This window comes from Larimichthys crocea, chromosome XVI, assembly GCF_000972845.2.
Source record: "Larimichthys crocea isolate SSNF chromosome XVI, L_crocea_2.0, whole genome shotgun sequence".
NCBI classification, from domain to species: domain Eukaryota; kingdom Metazoa; phylum Chordata; class Actinopteri; family Sciaenidae; genus Larimichthys; species Larimichthys crocea.
The window spans coordinates 8102209-8121323 of record NC_040026.1 but is presented as its reverse complement, the minus strand read 5'-3'; the positions used below and the strand labels follow the sequence as shown (position 1 = coordinate 8121323).

Sequence of the window (19115 nt, the reverse complement as noted above, 5' to 3'; positions counted from 1 at the left end):
ACATACATAAACAACATAGAAATCTAGTGGTTTACTAGCAGGTCCCCTGTGGCTGTTTGACGGCTTGATGACATGTTTCTTCCTCTCAGTAGTCTGCTTATTAGGCTTTCTCAGTGGGGAGCCAGGCCTTGAATGAAGGTTGAAGAGGAAGACAGTTTGGCCAACGGCTGCAATTTGGCCACAACGCAAACAAGTGTCTAGAAGTTTATATGTGAAGTTTGAAATCGGGTATTTAACAGCTGATTCTGAGAAATACTTAATACTAATTAACACAGTTAAATTAATTGATTTAAAACAAGTTCTGTTGTTTTGTGGAGTAGACAGGATTTTTTTTATTTAAAACATGGTAAAACACATGGAGTAGACCACACACATACAAACCTCTGTTAGTGATGAATCATGGAGGATAGTCAGATACTTCAGTACCATGACATAATACTCCATCACAAGTAGTAGCAATCAAAATGTTATTCAAGCATAAGTACTGAAGTATTTGCTAAGCGTACTTTGAGTGAAAGTGCTTATGCTGCAGCTCCTGATCAATATAGAGAATAGTTTGCTCCTGTTGGTGTTAATATCTATTATATTAGTCGATTATTATTATTATTAAAGCAGTTTATATTTATATACTGTCTATGTTTTAGTAGTTTAGTGTGTAAACTGTTCATATGTTTTGCATGTAAAATGTTTAAAAGTACATTATTTCCCAGTGAAATGCAGTGGGGCAGAGAAGTAAAGTAGCTTAAATTAAGTTTTACTTCAGTGCAATATTTAAGTAACTGTATTTAGTAATTAGATGTGACAAAAAAAGTGTCTAATCAGTGCAAAATGTGAAGTAGCTGAAGATAAAACACAATCTAAAGTCATTTGCTGGTTGTTGTCAACAAGCTGACCATTCTGCTTTTGTTTCATAAACTCCCTTTAGGAGACAATGGTCACAACAAATCGTCATGAGGACTTTTAATATGAATGAAGTGCTGACAGTAATCTGGAGACTATAGAGGAGCAGAGGATTACTGTTACATCCTGAGTAGAGCCTTTGCAACTTAAAAGATCAGAGTAGGGTAAACTGGGTGGCAGATTTCATGTGAGCATCAATACAACTAGAAGAAGAAGAGGGGCCCAGATCTACCTGTTTTTAGACATTACTGCCAATATAAAGAGTGACAACTGGAGTCACTTAACAGGAGTGAAGTCTAAATGTTGTTCTAGTTGTTGTTTTCCTTCTCCATTTGTGTGTATGTATATGTGTGTGTGTGTTGGAGGGGGGGGATAAAAGCAAGCTGGGACTGAGAGGAAGTGGAGGTGTGAACACCACGCTGAGAGAAAGGCCATTACCTTGATGGGGGCAGCGAGGTGTGTGTGACGTCTCTTAATGTTTTTACGAACTGACAGGTGTGTCGTAGGCGCTGCAGCCACCAGACTCTGCAACAGGCAGTGATGAGGATTGTTACTGGTTTTGTTTTTTTACCATTACTGGAGTGGGGGCAGGTAGCATGTGCTGTTTACAGTGCATTAAGTATTGCTTTAGGCCTGCTCTTTGACATGTATGTGCTAAATGGTTTGATTTCCACCTTTGTTTGCTCACTGAGGTTTAAAGTTCAGGTCACTGACAAAAACACGATTTAAGGATTTATAAATTGTTATAAGAAGTATTTTTTTCTGAACAGGAGCTTGTTCCTCGAGCATGTTTCTGATGGAATAACATCCTTTTAATCCGATGAGGATTATCATTCTTTGTGTTTCTGTTTGTAGGATGCAAAGATTTCCTATTCCGAAAATTCAAATTCTCTTAGTGACACACTTGACGTCACTGATTATTAGGATTAATGCACAATGCGTTGCCCCCAAATAAACCCTCTGCATGCAGAAGACTCATGTATTCAGATTACATGCTTCATCTTTAGCTCTCACTGTGTATTTGAGGATTTTTTGTTTCATCCAACACACCCATTATTTTTTTTTGATAAACCACAAGCCATTTTTATTAAGACCCTGCCAGAAATACATGATAAACAGAACAACATGAACAAAGAAAGCCCTTCAAATCATTACATGAGGCACAGATATACTGAAATACTGTTTTACAGTCATTGGATAGCTTGGGGATTTTTGCAACACGCATTCATCTGGATCCAATTAAAGCAATGAAAATGTGTGAAACAGATTAGCAAGTGCATCTGTAGCTCTAAATCAGTCAGACCACTTCCAGAGGGTCTCTGTCAGCCTTCGACACCGCCACTGTTACAATGTCAGGAAGACGCACGGCCAGCTTTTCCCTGAACACCGCCAGAAAACCACGCTCACTGTTGCTATGGTCACTGAGGATGACGCTGGTCCCATTCGCTGCGGCGTCCAGCACTTCATGGTGGGACATCTCACCTAAATAATCGATGCAAGGATTACATCTTAATAACAATGTCAAGCAAATACATTGACAGCGAATCAAACAAAATCACGTATACACAATTATTTTGAATGAAAAGTAAATTGGATTTTCACTTAAAATGTCTACCTGTGATGTAGAGGTCTGCTTTGACTCCATTCAGTACTGAGGCACCAGATCCAGCACACACAGCCACGGTACACACAGAGGACTCTGGAAAATATCAAAATAAGTCGTGTAAGTCGTTAGACTTTAGATGTGTATTTAACCTTTAGGTGAACACATTTTGTCATAGTATGTTAATGTAGTGGTTTGGTTCCTTAGGCGTCACCTTTCACCTCTTAATCTAAACTATAGTTACATTTTGACCCAAAAGTTTTACAAATTTTACAAACCTCTCTGATTGAATTTGTGAAACCATCTGATTTGTTGCCTCCTTGGTAAAAGAATTACAGATCATTCAGGACATCTTCTAGGCTAGTTGATAAGTGCTCCTTTCCTTCACAGTGTTGCTTACACATGCTTATTTTACTTATATCAGGACAGTTTGTATAACGGTTCATTACCAAGTTTCTTCCCCAATCCCAGAGCCAAACGGAGGTGACTCAAACCCAAGTGGGACTTCATTTTCTGGATGGCTGTTGCAACAGTTACTGGCTGGTCCAAAACACTAAGTCGCCCTTGGCCATGGCCTGGGAGAGGAGGCTGCAGGGAGGGAAAGTTATTTTTTAAAAAGTAATAGGATATCAGTATCACACTATAACTATTTTCAGCCGCTCTGTGAAATGTAAACTGTAGTTTTTAAAAATGATCATTAGTTTCCATCTTTAAGGAATCAGTGGATTCTTTCTTGAGTTTCTAAGCTGAACAAAGTGGCTTTTGTTCTTCGTTTCATCATCTGACAGAAATGTGTTTGTGCTCTACCTTTTCTAACTTCAGGATGGTGAGGGACAAGCTGGGAGCGTTGTGTCGTAACAGAGTCTGGACACTGGGCGTCAGCGCTGAGTCACTGCAGGTAACACTGACATGGATCCCACTGCTGTCTGGTCTGTTATGATGACAAATAAACTATTATCCACCAGAGCAAAGGACCTTCGAGGTCACTAGAAACTAAATCCATTGCCTACATATTCTGTACAGCTTGCATTACTACTGACCATGTCCCAGATTTGTCACCATTCAGGTTTACTGAAAATACGTAATCATCTGCAGTGCATGATTTTTTTTTAACCTTTACTTTGTTTTCAAAGTTATGTAACCAGCTTGAGGTACTGAAGTTGAGCAGGTTCTGTATTGATTGAAACTACTACTGATTTAAACTAACACACTAACAAACAGAGTAAAAGATAACTGTTGGATTAACTGTGAAAGTTTCAGGTTTCTGCAAGTTGATTTCATGCTGTAGTAAAATGAAGATGCAGTAAAAAGGTGCATGAATGAAAAAAACCCATGGTGAAACTTATTCTATGTTTTGGAACTGTTTCACAGTTGTGTCACAGGCTTGTAGGCTAACACATGCTTTTATTAAATTCAAGATATTATGCTCTAATTCATACACACATCCTTGGACTATGTGACATATACAGGACCTGGTGACTGATTGCTCTAGTGTTGTTCCACTGTCACAAGCCTTCAGTTCCTCCATTACGGCGTTTAGTTCCTCTGTGCTCTTGACCATGAATTCCAGTTTGTGACTGTGGGAGGCGCTACTGATGGCCTGACTCAGCACAGACACCTGACCGCTGCCTAAAAGACAGACACCAGAGATGTAAAAAGAGACACCAAAATGAAGGACACATGGTTGCCCAGTGGGTCAGTGTCACAACATTTAAGCCTGTAAACCTCTGTTCTCATTAACCTTCATTAAATATTCAAGCGCTGTGTGACACATTTTCCATTCAGAATGACCTCTTACCAAGTCCCCCCACCAGCCAGTCATTTACTCCTCCTTTAACACTATCCCACGACGTGTGAGGGGAGAAGATCGCTATGCCGGCCTCCACAGCTCGGATGGCTATTCGCTGCTTCCAGTCTTTCTGAACCAGACGCTTGATTGGACGAAACAACGGCGGGTGATACGAGATAATGAGGTCACAGCTCATGGCCTCTGCTTCCTCCATGACAGCATCTGTAAGGTCGTTGGTTAGCAGGATGGTTTTAACAGGCCGAGATTTACTGGGCTCGACCAGCAGACCAACGTTGTCCCACGATTCAGCCAGAGACAGAGGAGCAAGCTGCTCCATCACCTGCAGAACTTCTTTTAGCTCCATCGCGCCTGAACAGTGAGCAGAATGAGAGCGGAAGCGGGTGGATGTGAGGCGGACGGATGAGTGTAGGGGAACTGAGGTGTGTTGGCTTGTCAAGAAGCCGTGAGTCGGAGACGGAGGTGTGAATGAAACTGATGAGGGAGATGAGTGGAGAGCAGCCTGTGAGGTCAAGCTCCTACCGATGCAAAGTCCTCTACAGGTGGATGAAAAAAATGTCAGTGGAAGGCGTCGACATCCAGTCAACATCAGGGGAGACCTGCGTGAACACAAGAAAACAATCACTAATGACCTTAAGAGCAGTACATCATACACTGCCATGAATACACACAACCCACATGAGTACAACTGGTGCTGAAAAGTTGATTAATAAGTTACATATTGAAAATTCAAAACATCATATTTGGGACATTTCACAGATAAAACATTGATAAAATCTAAATAAAATAACGTAGGACACTGAAAGCTATTACGTATCAGAGGACAACAGACTGCCTGTCTTAAAGAATGGAGAACAACAAACTGGTAAAAACTTAATTGGTTACATTTTGTTCAATATTAACTCGACACACTGAAACCTTCTCAGTTGCCTCGATCTAGACCCACGTCACGACATATGGCTGAATCTGTCCGAACTAAATCACCACAACATGAACTTTGTGCCGTTAGCCCATTATCTAATCTTGCCTAACCGATTCAAGTGTTTAATACGAGTGTGACCATGTGATAGCCAATGCACAAGACCCAGAATGCACTAGATCCAGAGACTGCTGTACTAAAAATATACATGTATGCATTTAATGAAATACTGATCTCCATTCAAACTAGAGGGAGTAAATTATATAACTAATACATACATCAAAAGAACAATAAACATGCAACCAGACTGCATAATCAGAGTATGTGGAGTTAGGGTTGCATTAAAAAAAAAGAGGATATCATCACAAAACATCTGGTAAAATTATGACTAAACCACCACTACACACACACACTCACCAATTTGAATCAGATCAAAACTGTTATAAAACTTTTGATTTACCTATTCAAACCACATTATAAAAGCACACTACCGCTCAGCCCTCTTTAATACAGCAGAAACTCCACGAAGAAACACAACATGGCTATTGAACTGATGAGTTAAAGTCAAACTAAAATCTAATAAATCAGGGAAAAACAGTGAGTTGGCTCCTCTAAAAATATCTTTGTCAAAAAAAATAAAGAATAAACAGAAGCACATTAATATTACCAAAGACCAAACTATTTTACAAGACATGTGCAAGTAAACATGTGCAAAAGGTAAATAATCACATGGATTCTATATTCAGAAATAATATAAATGTTAATATAAAGAGACTATGTAAAAACAATATCTCAGTTTCAAATTAAAAGCATGCTTTACCAAACCAAACACAGGCTGGCCTCAGCTGCTCTCTCAGGTGTTTCAGTGCAAAAAATAAAGGCCCAGGTCAGTTTCCTCACCCCTTTTTTTTTACAGACTCTGCCTCTTGTTCATACCGTCAATGCTCTACCTCTCTGCCTCTTTCCCTGTGTCAGCTTTCACCGATATGTCACAGCTGATCATGATCTGACACGACCTGCAGCTCTCAGCTGTGACTGGCATGAGGCTAACAACAGAGCTAACGTTAGCTGCTAACAGGCTAAATCAACAGCGAGACGTTTAAAAACACTTTGACAACGTGTTCAGTGTGTGTGAAAGAGTTTGTCATACTTTGGCTTGACTTTTTTCCACGTGTGAAGACTACAGACGGTCTGCTCTCCATGTACACATTACTCCCGAAGTGCTGCTGCGCTAACCGGAGAACGATTGTCCCTTTCCGGCTTCCGTTTCTTCATTCGACGGTTTTGATTGGTCGGTGGAAATGTCAGTGAATATTATTATGAGCGTCTTTTTCTGTAAAAAACTGGCTCAAATCTGTTTTTATTGTATTACCACCAGGAGTATGAGCTCTGCTTTAGTCAGACCAGCTTTAGAAAGCAGCAATGTTTCCACCTCATGCTGGATAAATGATTTTAAACCAAAAATAACATTAAAATGGACAATTATTCTGCATAATATGGCTGTATCTGACATGTTTGAGAGACACTTCATGTATGTGAGCATAGACATATATACATGTATATATGTCTATGTATGTGAGTATATGTGCAGCTGTAGAACTGCTGGTTACATAGCAACCAGTACCCACATTTCTTTGTATGTCTAATATTTTGTGCAAATATTTGTTTATGTTTTCAAATGAAAAAGCCACACATAGTTAGTGTGATATTTATTTTTCTTTGTAGGTTGGAAAGCTTCATTAAACTGTATTTTTTTAATTGTGTTTTTATTCTATTTTCCAGCATCGCCATGGCTACAAAAAACAAATCCACAACTCCTTGTTGTGTGATATAGATAGTACAATACACTCAGAGAAAACCTCCCCCCCTACATAAATAAGCTGTAGGAGTATAAATGGGAAGACATGGGATCTAAAATAAGCTGTAGGAGTATAAATGGGAAGACATGGGATCTAAGTATATACATACATTTTCACACACAAGTATATAAGGAAACACTTACAGTTGACAGCAATGCAGCAAATACATACCTGGGAAGAAAGAAGAGTAATAAAAAAGAAAATCACAACATTAAACTACATATTATGTAAATATTCTATTATTATATATGTAAATAATATTTAAAATAAACAAAAAAATACAATTCTAATCTGAGATATTACACTAGTGAAAATAGGAAGTAGCCTACTGGTAGTTCTTTATACAAAGTGATCCATCACACCTCAGTGATAGAGGAACTTATGAGAGACAATACTTCATATAGTTATCTGAAAAAACATTACTGGACAATTACACAACTGTCTTTTACAATAAATAAGTGAACTGTTTGTAGCTTCTTTTGATTTTTCAGAGATTTTGTTGAAACAAAATAGAGGTAGATTGTCACCATTAAACGTCTCAGTCTGGAGGATGAGGCTTCTCTAGTTTGTGTTGTAATAACACAAGATTCAGTTTCTGGTCTACAAACACAAAGTATGTAGTTTAATTCTCTGTATACGTTCTTAGACTGGAGAAACAGAGATTGACTATAAAAATGACTCCATTCAACATGATTTTTAAACTCTTATTATATTTGGAAAACACAGTGTGACATGTGTATTACTGCAAACACTGAAATTTTGCAAATAGCATTAAATTATTAGCATTAAATAGTATTAAATATTGAATTTAATCAGATGGAGCATTTCATTGAGTTTTTTTTTATTATAATCAGGTCGTCAGTGACACACAGCAGATGTGTCTTGCCACAGTTGACTCTTCTCATAAGTTTGTAGCAATAAACATTATATTGTAATTAAAAATTAATGAAAACCATGTTAACCTGGAAGCTGCTGTCATTATGCAATGCTGGTCATATGCAATGTTACAAAACAAATTCACAGATTAATGTAAACAGGAAAAGACTGGATGACTTTGATCAGCTGTATTAACTCTGACAGGGCAGGTGGTGCAGCAGCAGATGCCTGGGTTGCATCCTCTACTTTCTCAGAAAGATTACTGGGACTTTTTTCAGTGAACAAATGAAATCCGGACAGACATAAACAAAACGGGTGGTTATCAATGGTGGGAGATGATTGCTAAGGGTTAAAACCGTCAGTTCTCATTAAGTGCATGGCGGCAAGCTGTGGCTACCTCAGAATTGAGTCAGAGAGAGAGAGAGAGAAAGAGATTATTGTGGATTAATGCAATAAAAGTCGATGCTGGATGTTGGAGGGATCAGGGGAGGATCAGGGCAAAGGCCGGGAGGCGAGCATTACATCATCTCATTCTTCCTTTGGCCTCATCAACCTCTCTGTGACCTACGCAGACAGTTCACACGAGACCCTCTCTTCAAACACATTTACATTGTAAAAGCAATTAAATAAATGAAAATGAATTGTCTCATTCTCACTCGCATACAAAAGAGCTATTAAAACACAAGAAAACACTTCTTCATTAAGCATATTGGCACAGATATCACCCCCTGTATCTAATCTGTGGAGTGCCACTGACAGACGTGTTTGTTTAGTTATTAGGTCTGTGTTGACAGGTTCACTTTTGATAATTGGTACTATAAGTCCTCATGCCCCATCTGTCCGTCCATCTGAATTTTGTCCGGTTTGTCATTTAGTAACATCTGTCTGGCTGATGTGTCCTGACAGTGGCTTGTGTCCCTGTCCACATCCTTAAATGTCCTCCACGCACATGTTTAATCTGAGCTTTGGCTCAACTGAATATAAAGCACAAGAAAACTTCTGTTCATACGGTTTTGTGTCATGCAGGAAGTGAAATCTGTGGAAACTCTGCTACAAATTTGGCATTTTTATTGTTGCACTGAGTGGTAAAATTTGCATTAGGTCAGTTAATAACTGTGTATCAAATATAATAATGCTAGTTAGCATTAGTGACACATTTTGCATAAACAGTTAGTCTCCTAGTCATTCTTACCAGTCAAGCTCTTAAATTCATCCCTACTTTTTACCTCACTGTCCCAATTTCTACCAACATAAACTTGTACTCAGGATCGCTAAAGTCAGTTTAAGAATGGCTCTAAAAGGCTAAATTCTAGGACATGCACATCTGTTTCCTATTTTTTCCCCCCACTTACTTAGAAATCCATCATACATGATGTCAGAATTTTGAGAATTTTATGAGCGGCCATTGTCCATTTTCGGTCACACAATCTCTTTATCCTGATGTCCTCCCAAAGCCAGGACAGAGAAGTTACTCAACATTTTACTGACAGTACTGCAACATCACTGATGTGTTTGGTTTCCATATCCCTTCAATGCTGCATGAAATATATAGAAATATATATATATGTATATAGATCATTGCTTTGATGTTTTATACAGGCGATTTGTGCTCTACATTTAAGCCAGACAGACTTTTGACTTAAACTACAATGTGACATCACATTGTTTATTCACTTGTTTCTTTACTTTCTGTTACATTTGCCAAATGTCGCAGCAAGTTTTGTCTTTCATCACACGTGTTTGACAAAGTCAAATATAGAATAATTCTGAATAATACACACCCAACATCCTTGTCTTCCTGTTTGGTGTCACATGGGATGATTCAAAACAAAACAACGTTTACAGTCTTATATGTTTTATTTCATATTCGAACTGGACCAGGATCTAACCTGCTGGATTCCACTCATAATTACATTATGTAGTCCATAACAACAAGCCCAGACTAAATAATGTATATATATACATATATATTATACACAGGAGTAGCTTAAGTGCTGATTGTTTCAATAATTAAATAAAGAGTAAATATATTCCATTAGTGATACATACATCTCAAAAATTCGACCTAATTCAACAATCTAAAATGACTTCCTGTATATACAATAAACTAATATCAACAAACAAATGAATAAAATTCCATTTGTTTACACACTCTGTTCAATAATCTTACATTTACTTACACTTACATACATGTACATACATTGTCAGTCTTTGCATAGCAGTAAAACTCTCTGAGAGTGACTTGAATTTAATATGGATATTAATATTATTTGTTCTTAACATGTACAAGCTAATCAGTCATAGAGCATCATAGAAAGACAGCATAAATATTAACACATGTCTGTTGAGGTGCAAAGGTATTTTTCTTGAGTGACGGCCTCCTCCTGTGTCATTGACGGGACATCATTCTGACAAACTCTGCAGAGAAGAAGAGTTAAATGATGTTTTACTGTGTGGTGAGAAATCATAGTGACTGAACATAGCAATCTTTTTATTGATATTCACGTCACTGTTTCTGTAACACAGTTCGTACCTTCAAAGTCTACTGTGCCATCTCCGTTGTCATCTGCTTCTTTTACTATTGCATCTATCTCTTTTTGGCTCATGTGTTCTCCCATCAGTTTATTCATGGCGGACCGCAGCTCCTCTGTTGTGATCTCTCCATCTCCGTCCATGTCGAACTGACCAGAGAAACAAGAGAAGAAGAGTAAAGAAATGAGGTTTGTCTTTATGACACCACAGTGGGTGAGTCAGATGGGAATTGGGAAAGTGAAGCATTTTTTCAGTAAGATCTGAATGTTTGAAAAGTGTTTGACGTTCACCTCTTTAAAAGCGTCTTTGAGCTCCTTCATGCCAATCATCCCAGCCGTTTCTGCCAGAAGCTTCGGGGCCATCAGCTCTACAAAGTCCTCAAAGTCAACTCTGCCACCAACTGGAGGGAAATCCATCACTCTTTGTTAGTGCTGACGCTGCATCATTTCTATTTCTGACAGCTGTGTACGTTAAAAGTTTTGAGTGTTTAATCTAAAACACATTTTCCTACTGTTAAGACTCACGATTCATGTTGATGTTCTGACCCAGCTCGATCAGCTCCATCTCCGTGGGCATGTAGCCCATCGTCCTCATCAGATTCCCAAGGTCCTTACAGGTGATCAGCCCGTCCTTGTCTTTATCAAACTCATTGAATGCATCACGCAGCTCTGCAGAGGTGTGCAGCAAAACAGTCAGTCAGTTACAAAGTCCGTGAAGGTTGTGTGGTAAAAAAGAAATGCGTGTAAGATGTACAAGGTGTACAAAATATCTCTAAAGGTTGTGTGGGCCAAAAAAAATGAGCTTTATCTGCATTTACTTATGATACAGATTCAATTTACCATCAATCTCATCATCAGCCAGTTGTCTTGACTGCAAAAAGAGAAAAACAGCTCGTTAGTAGAGACAATGTCTCCTGTAATACAGAGCTGCGGCCACACAATTAACAAAATGGATGTATTATACAGTTTAGTATGGAATATATCATTAAATGACACTCTAATAAAGAGATTAGACTGTCGATTAAAGTGTAGATTATGATTTATAGAGTATCATCACTGGCATGCAAACAGTCAGGCACAGATTCTCTCTCTGTGATTCTGCCTCTCTTCTCATTTCATCCTGTTACCTGTTTTGGATTATAATCCAATCAGCCTTTCATAGCAGTTTGCAAACATCAGCCCAAACCAATCAAAAGTAGGAAAAAAGGCGTTACCGCTGTACTCACCACATTTTTCCCTCCTCGCAAGAAAATGCACGCTGCCCCCAAACTCATTTCTGTAAGAAGAAAAACAGAGCGTGACTTTGTAATTACGAAAAGTCATGAATTGATTGACATTATCTGACATGTGACACAGAGCTTGATGGTGTTTGCCAGAGTCAGAAAGTCAGGATTAAGAAAGATCTGTGTTGCCACTAAAGAGATTGTGAGTGTGTGTGTGTGTCTGTGACTTCATTTTGTAAAATTATACAAAATATTTCTCAAGAGTCTTTTCTGCAGTAATTTTACCTGATGAATTAACAAGCAAACACATTTTGTCTTGACCTAATTATTAGAAAATTAGAAATAAGTGTCAGCATGTGGGTGTTTGCGCTCACCTACCTTTGGTGATTTCTTTTCATCAGCCAAAAGCATCATACACGACCTCTGAAGCCGAGACTCAGCAGCTGACCCGCACAGTGCAAAAAGAAGTCCCTTTGTCCTCTTTCTGTTTCTTCCTTTTCTTCTCAGTCCCTCCTCAAACAGGACAGCTCTGTCCTCTCAGTGTGTGGTAACCCTCTCGGCCAGCCAGATGGGATGTTGGGAGGTGGTATGAGGGGAGGTGTGGCTGCATCCAGGGTTGTATGCTATAGGGGAGGAGTCAGCTGTGTGACATGAGGACAGCAGGTTCATGAATGTGTTAAAAGTGTAAATTATACCGCCATCTGAATCCCCCTGCTGACAGAGGAGACGGGACACTGTCAGTTCACAGGGGTAGAGTTGCTTGTTTACAGTTTGTCTTCTTTTGCTTACTGTGAATTAATTACAGTAATTGTTTGAACCTGGGCTGTAACTAACAACTACTGCATTAACATTTACTCTGCCAGTTATTTCTGTGATTAATCTCTGTCAGATCTTTCAAAGATATTTATGTTAATATAGAGACGAGACAGAGAATAGCAGCAAATCTTTTCACATGCTTGATAAATAACAATTGCTGTACATGTAAATGTACATGTAGATGTAAATGTGTAATGTACAGTATATATTTGTTGTAACATAAAAAGCACAGCAACATTTTGGACAATAAACAGTCACTTATATTTATTGATCACAACATTTTAAATCAATGTATTTTCCAGGTTTATACTGGGCTTATTTTTTGTTTTAAAGTGGCACGTTTTCATTTGTGTTTTGATATTTGCCTCTCCCAATCTTCCTTGCGCCTCATCTGAAAACAGTCTGGTAAAGGCAAAAATGCCACAGAATTATCTAATAAAACACAAATCTTTTCATTTCATTGTTTATCTTTTATTTTTACTTTAAAAATACAATTTTCTAGTAGTGATTAAAGTTCTCAGCAGAGTTTATTTGTCAGTAATGTAGCTTTATTTCCCCTTACTTATGTACTCACATTACTTCCATAATATCCATTTTTATTTATTCTTTTTTCTATAATTATTATCCTTTGACACTATTTTAATCGAACAAATTGGAGGAACACACAGATTGTTATTGTTGTTAATTGTACCTGTTTGGTTATATGTCACAAATAAACTGAATTAATAATTAATTTTAGCTCCTATTGTTTCAAAAGACAGTAAAACAGATTTTGGATGTATTAAAGGCTAATCACAGCTAATGTCCCGGTGTGCGATAATCTGGATATTGTTTACATCTGAGTAAAAGAAGAAAAAGGATTATTTTTGTTCTATGAAATTCCCTAATGACAGTGTTTGGGATTACTGCCTCAGCGAGGATGTAAATGATCTGGCTGAACTGAACTACTTCAGCACTGGGTCTTTAAATTGTAAATTGAGTCCTCTGCTGACCTTTACCTACTGCCTGCCATCTATCAACATGTTATGTAAATTCCTCTAAAATCAGTTCATATAAGAGGCGTAATCCGCTGGGCTACGCAGCGGGAACTAGGAATGGTTTTATTATCTTTTTCCTCCCTCTGTTGCAGTGGACCAGCTGAAGGGGTTATGCAAAGCTGCACCCACAGCTGTGAAGTCTGATGTCTGTGGAGTAGAGTGCAGGAGTGGGTGAGGAAGGAAGGTATGAAGAAAAACTGAGAAGAGAAGGGACGGCTGGGTGGTAGAAGGTTTAGGATGCACAAGTTTTATTTTTAAGAATGAAAGAAAACAACTGTGCACTTTATTAGCAGCTGCCTGATGCCTTGTGGCTGTTTGAACAGGTATGAAAATATAGAAAGTGATAATATACAGAGGGAGGAAAAGTGTTTGGTTTTATTGTGTATGTGGTGTGTCAGCTAAAAGTGCACAACACCAAGATTAAACTGAGTGGATTATGAGAGCAGAGACTGGTCCAAACAAGCCATATGTTTGATTGTAATGACACGAGTCTGCGTGTGCAGAGATCGGTTGCAATTAAACCAACTAGACAGAAGGAAAACATACAGGCAAATCTCCATAAGGAAAAATTGCGTGTCTGTCTTTAGCTTCTGATGTATTACGCAACAGTTAACAGAAATCTATAGCATCTTTATTTCTCAGCAAAGATTACACACTAACAATCTGTCATCACAAATATCGGTCACGGTTAAAATAGATGGGTGCTTTCAACATTTGTTGAGCTCTGTTCCACAGAAATGACACTGATGTCACTATGTTGATTAATTTTTTAGTCTTTAAAACTGTAGCAATCAAGATGACGTCGTAAAAAGGTTGTGCCAATTACCAGCTATTATATTTCTGTAGACATTCAATCACATGGACTGTAGCAGTTATTAGGGGTGAGCCATGTGAAAGGATGTACCATACTATTTGTGATCTGGCGTCCAGGTCATTGTGGAAATTGTTCTAAATCATTAATCATGACCGATTTATGACAGTATTGGATTGTCAGAGTTGATTTGTCGATTTGTCCGGTATTTCATTTTATAGATTAAGCAGGGGAAAAAAAACAGGAAATCTTGTCTGGTTTTGTCTATAAATAGTTTCAACGGAAATGGGTTATATAAGGATATGTATAATACTATATAGATTACATATGATAGAGGAGTGTATCCACATTTCCTCCATTAATCATATAATAATAAATCAGACATTAGGTTATCCATAAAGCTTTCATTGCAATGTTAACCAGTGCAATCTGTTTGCAACAAAACTTTTAAGAACAGCAGCTGTTGTGATATGGCTAACAGATGGTTTTTGGATTATTTATATTTGCATTAAAAGAGGTCCAGTGTGCAGGATTTAATCGCACCTAGCAGTGAAGTTTCAGATTGCAACCAAAAAATTAATATTCTCCCACACCTCACTCTCTTCTTACAAGCATGTAGGAAAAACTCTGTATGCAAAATTCACATAAAAAGAAAATATCTAGACCTAGATCAGAGTTTGGTTTGTCTCTTCTGAGCTACTGTAGAAAATGACAGTTTTTGAACTGTCCATGGAAGAGGACCCACTCTCACTGTAGATATAAAGGGCTCAAGACATAACAGGTGATTATACACTAATTAAAACATACTAATCAATACTGTATTCCATCCCTGCTAATAGATACTCTAAAACAGGGATGTCCAAAGTACGGCCCGGGGGCCAATCACGATTTTGTCAAAGACAAGAGCAAGAGTGAGCAAAGAGCGTTTAACCTTTACTGATAACAGACTTTGCATTACTCATAACAAATCATGTTTAGAATGAACATGATCTTAAGATTTGTAACAACTTCATGCAAGTTTAACGTATTCCATACAATTTATTCTTTGCTATCTGACTCCAGGTGTGAAAGAAAGAAAGAACTGGTTTTTAGATTTGTTCACGCCTGATTGGTTTTGTTGTGGAGAAATTGCTGAAGTCAAAGGTCAATGGTGAGGTCAGGAGGGAAGAAAGTGTTCAGGAGCCTCTGATGTCTTACTGTATGCTGTATTATTTATTGACGCTTGATCAAGGAGAATTAGAGACATTCTCAAAGTACATCAGAAGTTCCTGAGTCGGTCTCACATTCTGCCCAACTCGTGCTGGTGGATAGACTTTAAACCCCTATAGATAACACCACAAATACTAAATACAAATACAAATACAAGAGGTGTTATGGTCAGCATATTCTAGTCTGGAGACACAGATGTCTGTTTACGCAGATTGGAACTTCAACAGCAAGCTATCTATTATGTCTGGGAAGGCAGCAATAAGTCTCTTCGACCCTGGCCACCACAGTGTTGAGATAGACTGGCACCCAGTCAAAGCCTCAAGGACCTCAAGGCCCACACGTGACCTTGTGTTACCTAAGGATGGAAAATTCCATAACAGGTTTAGATTGGGTTACATTGTCACTTAAAAAAAAATTTAAATTGTGACAATGGAAACGGAATTGTTATAGAACAGTGCAGGGGCGCCGTATAGGGGGGAAAAGTTAGGACAAGGGCCCACGACTGACAGGAGCCCCAAAAAATAGGTAAACACCAATATAAAATTATTAAACCATCATTGAGTATATATATTTTCAATATAATAATGAAATTATTATCTCGTTATTTTTACGTGTTTTGGGAGAAAAAGTTAAATAAATGGCCTTTAGCACATTTTTATGGTGGCTTTTGATCTTGCATCAAATAGTGAATGCACTGCATACTGTATGCAGACTTGCATGCATGTACAAATCACAGCAGTAAATATTGTGCTAGTACTAGTATTGAACTACAAGGCAAAACAGTTGCAAGCCTTTGATTAGAGTTATGTAAAGCTTTTGATGGGATAGTCCTAGAGATGTGGTGACAACAGCTGCACAGAGGGGGGCCAATTTGATTTTTTTGTAATGAGGCCCAAAATTCCTGGCGGTGCCCCTGGAACAGTGCATTTGTAAGTAACTTTTATTATGCAGTCTGATGTGCTTCACAGAGACATGGCTACACAGGGACACTACGGACCAACATATCTCCATTGATGGCTCCACACGGGATGTACCTGTCCAATCCCAACTAAAGAACAGCTCGGTACCTGGATGTTGACCTGTTGACCTGGCAGCCGTTGACTCGTCTATACATCGTGAGAGAGATCTCAGTTGTACATCCCTCCCTCTGCAAACCCAACATCTGCTGCAGCACCATACACACCATCATCTTCACCCCCTTCTGTAATCGACTAATAGGTCAATCACTTTTTGAAGTTATTGACACTTATTTAACTGTAAATTGGATATTTTATATACCTTAATATGTATATAGTTATTTTTTTTTTGTTAATTGTTTACATTGTGTTATAAATATTAGGATTATACTGGGATGCAAATGTCTTAACTCATACAGATAGTGTGTGTCTGTCCTGTTCTTTGTATTCCCTTAGTTGGCCTCTGATTTACTGAGCGTGGTAGGGAGAGACAATTATAAATCAGTGGTAAAGGACAGGAGGGACAGGCTAGGGGAGTACCAGATGTGGATATAAAATATAGTGCTCATTACTGAGCAGTAAACCAACCAAAGGAATATTATGACGTTATCTGTATCAGTGGGGAGGCTCGGAGCAGCAAATTTTTGAACAATGTACAAGAACCTATTGATAGAGCTCCAGGGAGCCTTTTCTCTGTAACCCTATTGTGTGTTGCACTGTTAAACGCTCCTTCTTGTAAATTCAACTTTGACTTGAATCCAGTCCTCTTTATTTAAGGGTTCTCTTAAAAATTCTCAACAATATGTTATTTTTGTTTGTTTGTATACTGGAGTATTGTAAACAAAAAAATAATCCCCCTGGGATTATTAAAGTATTTCTGATTCTGATTCTGATTGGTCATTTATTCATTTTTAAAAGTTAGTGTGGACCTCTGGGCACCTTCACATTGTCAAATCTGGCCCACTTAACAAGAAGTTTGGACCCCCCTGCTCTAAAACCCTCGGCGGATGTTTTGACGGAGCTCTTCGGCCACACGGGCGCGTCGTTGCGGCTCCTTTACGCGCATCTGGAGCGTCGAAGAAGGGCACTTCCGTTTTCCTTCGGCTCCCGCCCCGCTCCGCCATCATGAAGTCCTGAACAAAAACGGATGAGAGTCGAGCAAAATGAGGGATAACACGAACTGGAGATGAAATGCGCCGACAGCACTAACGTAATGACAGCAGGCAGCGGAGCGCGGAGCGGACCGGTGGAAATGAATGAAGCATTTTCCCATTGAAAGCGCGTCAGGGCAGCTCCTGACGTTACGTTATTTAGTTAGCCTGTGTGTGAGCTAACAGCAGCAGCCTCTTGGTTTTTCTCTCGTTTAGTGGCAGGCGTCAGTCAGCTAGCTGTCACACACTTTAAATCTTTTTTTTTTTTTACTCATGTCAAGCCGTGCAGACGCGCCAGCTGTCCATTTGACGGGAGCATCAGGATGGAGAGGGGTTTGAGGAAAAGCGTCGACGGGCACAATGTGGTTTGCTCGTGTTGAATAGACACCAGAAGCCGAGGAAAAAGGGGGGAGTGAGAGCAATATTTTCCAGCCAGGCCAGTCAGCTAGCTCAGAGCTAGCTACAGTGGATCCCAAAAGCCACGGTAAGACATGTTATAAACATTCAGCGTGCTGAAGCGGCTGTATGCGCCTCTCCTACCTCTGTGTGCAGGAGCAGGGGGGAGGAAAGCAGCAGCGAGCATCAGTAACTACCTGATTTTCACATCATGGAGACGTTGACATGACGTGCATTGCTTGTTGTTGGCGCCAGCCTTTGAACAGCCCCACAGCCAGTTGTTTGTTGTGTGTTGAATTATGTGGTGCATTTCTTTAGAGAGAGCAAAAAAAAAAGATTACCTAATGGACCAGCCAAGTCAAAAGCCCATCTCTGGGCTGCCAGCTGAGCTGCACACTGTACTGTACTGTACATGATGATGATGGCAAGCACCTATTTAAATAAACACCCTCTGTCTGATCAGACAATTGCAATGTGTTATCTGAAAGGTCCCAAGGTTGTAAATCTGCATGTATAGGTTATAAAGATAATCCACATATTGTAGCACTTCTGTGTGTTTGACTATGATGGGTGGGATCTTTAATAAATAAATAAAATAAAGCTTCTATAGGTTGGTTGCAAGATTTAAAGCACTTCTCATTTTCAAAGGGAACCACATGCTTCCTCTCCACAGTAGAAACATGTCTCATAAACATTGAATGTTTTTTGAAATGCTGACACGGGCGCCCAGCTGTTACTGACCACAACATGGAGTGTGTGTGTGTGTGTGTGTGTGTGTGTTGTGTTGTTGGGGTGTACCATTTTCACATCAACTCTTATGACAAAAATATCCCATAATATATACCTGGTGCCAGGCTGTTTAACCGGACAAACGAGCAGCTGCAGCTACTTTACAAACATACGATAGGTACAATTACTATATATCTTGTTGAATAGTGAGTTTTCTATATCTTTTGCTATATCGGAGGTGCGCAACCATCAAAAAAATCTGACAAAGACCGAACCAGGATAAAAAGTGTAT

General features: G+C 38.9%; 2 protein-coding genes across 3 annotated transcripts; both read right to left on the bottom strand.

Moving 5' to 3' along the window:
• Positions 1-1950: 1950 nt before the first annotated feature.
• Positions 1951-6524, bottom strand: nif3l1 (NIF3 NGG1 interacting factor 3-like 1 (S. cerevisiae)). Of its 2 annotated transcripts, none has more exons than XM_019273070.2 (7): positions 6380-6524; positions 4302-4909; positions 3976-4132; positions 3311-3434; positions 2953-3091; positions 2516-2599; positions 1951-2382 (listed from the first exon to the last, which is right to left on the bottom strand). In XM_019273070.2, the coding sequence occupies exons 2-7, from the start codon at positions 4897-4899 to the stop codon at positions 2198-2200; spliced, it is 1287 nt and encodes a 428-aa protein (XP_019128615.1). In that variant the 5' UTR covers positions 4900-4909; positions 6380-6524; the 3' UTR covers positions 1951-2197. The 2 variants fall into 2 exon arrangements, with proteins under 2 accessions (XP_019128615.1, XP_027145602.1); XM_027289801.1 differs by lacking the exon at positions 6380-6524 and adding an exon at positions 6050-6136.
• A 3625-nt stretch (positions 6525-10149) lies between these two features.
• On the bottom strand, positions 10150-12288 carry cabp5a (calcium binding protein 5a). Its single transcript, XM_019273085.2, has 7 exons — positions 12097-12288; positions 11722-11771; positions 11336-11366; positions 11021-11164; positions 10787-10896; positions 10498-10645; positions 10150-10382 (listed from the first exon to the last, which is right to left on the bottom strand). The coding sequence occupies exons 2-7, from the start codon at positions 11767-11769 to the stop codon at positions 10354-10356; spliced, it is 510 nt and encodes a 169-aa protein (XP_019128630.1). The 5' UTR covers positions 11770-11771; positions 12097-12288; the 3' UTR covers positions 10150-10353.
• Positions 12289-19115: the final 6827 nt, after the last annotated feature.

Coding starts and splice junctions, on each gene's coding strand:
- cabp5a (XM_019273085.2), bottom strand. CDS start 11,769: ATGAGTTTGGGGGCAGCGTGCATTTTCTTGCGAGGAGGGAAAAATGTG. Junction 11,165..11,335: donor GGCTGATGATGAGATTGATG/GTAAATTGAATC, acceptor ACACCTCTGCAG/AGCTGCGTGATGCATTCAAT. Junction 10,383..10,497: donor TGGCACAGTAGACTTTGAAG/GTACGAACTGTG, acceptor TCTTCTCTGCAG/AGTTTGTCAGAATGATGTCC.
- nif3l1 (XM_019273070.2), bottom strand. CDS start 4,899: ATGTTGACTGGATGTCGACGCCTTCCACTGACATTTTTTTCATCCACC. Junction 3,092..3,310: donor CCATCCTGAAGTTAGAAAAG/GTAGAGCACAAA, acceptor CCCTCCCTGCAG/CCTCCTCTCCCAGGCCATGG. Junction 2,383..2,515: donor AGCAGACCTCTACATCACAG/GTAGACATTTTA, acceptor TCGATTATTTAG/GTGAGATGTCCCACCATGAA.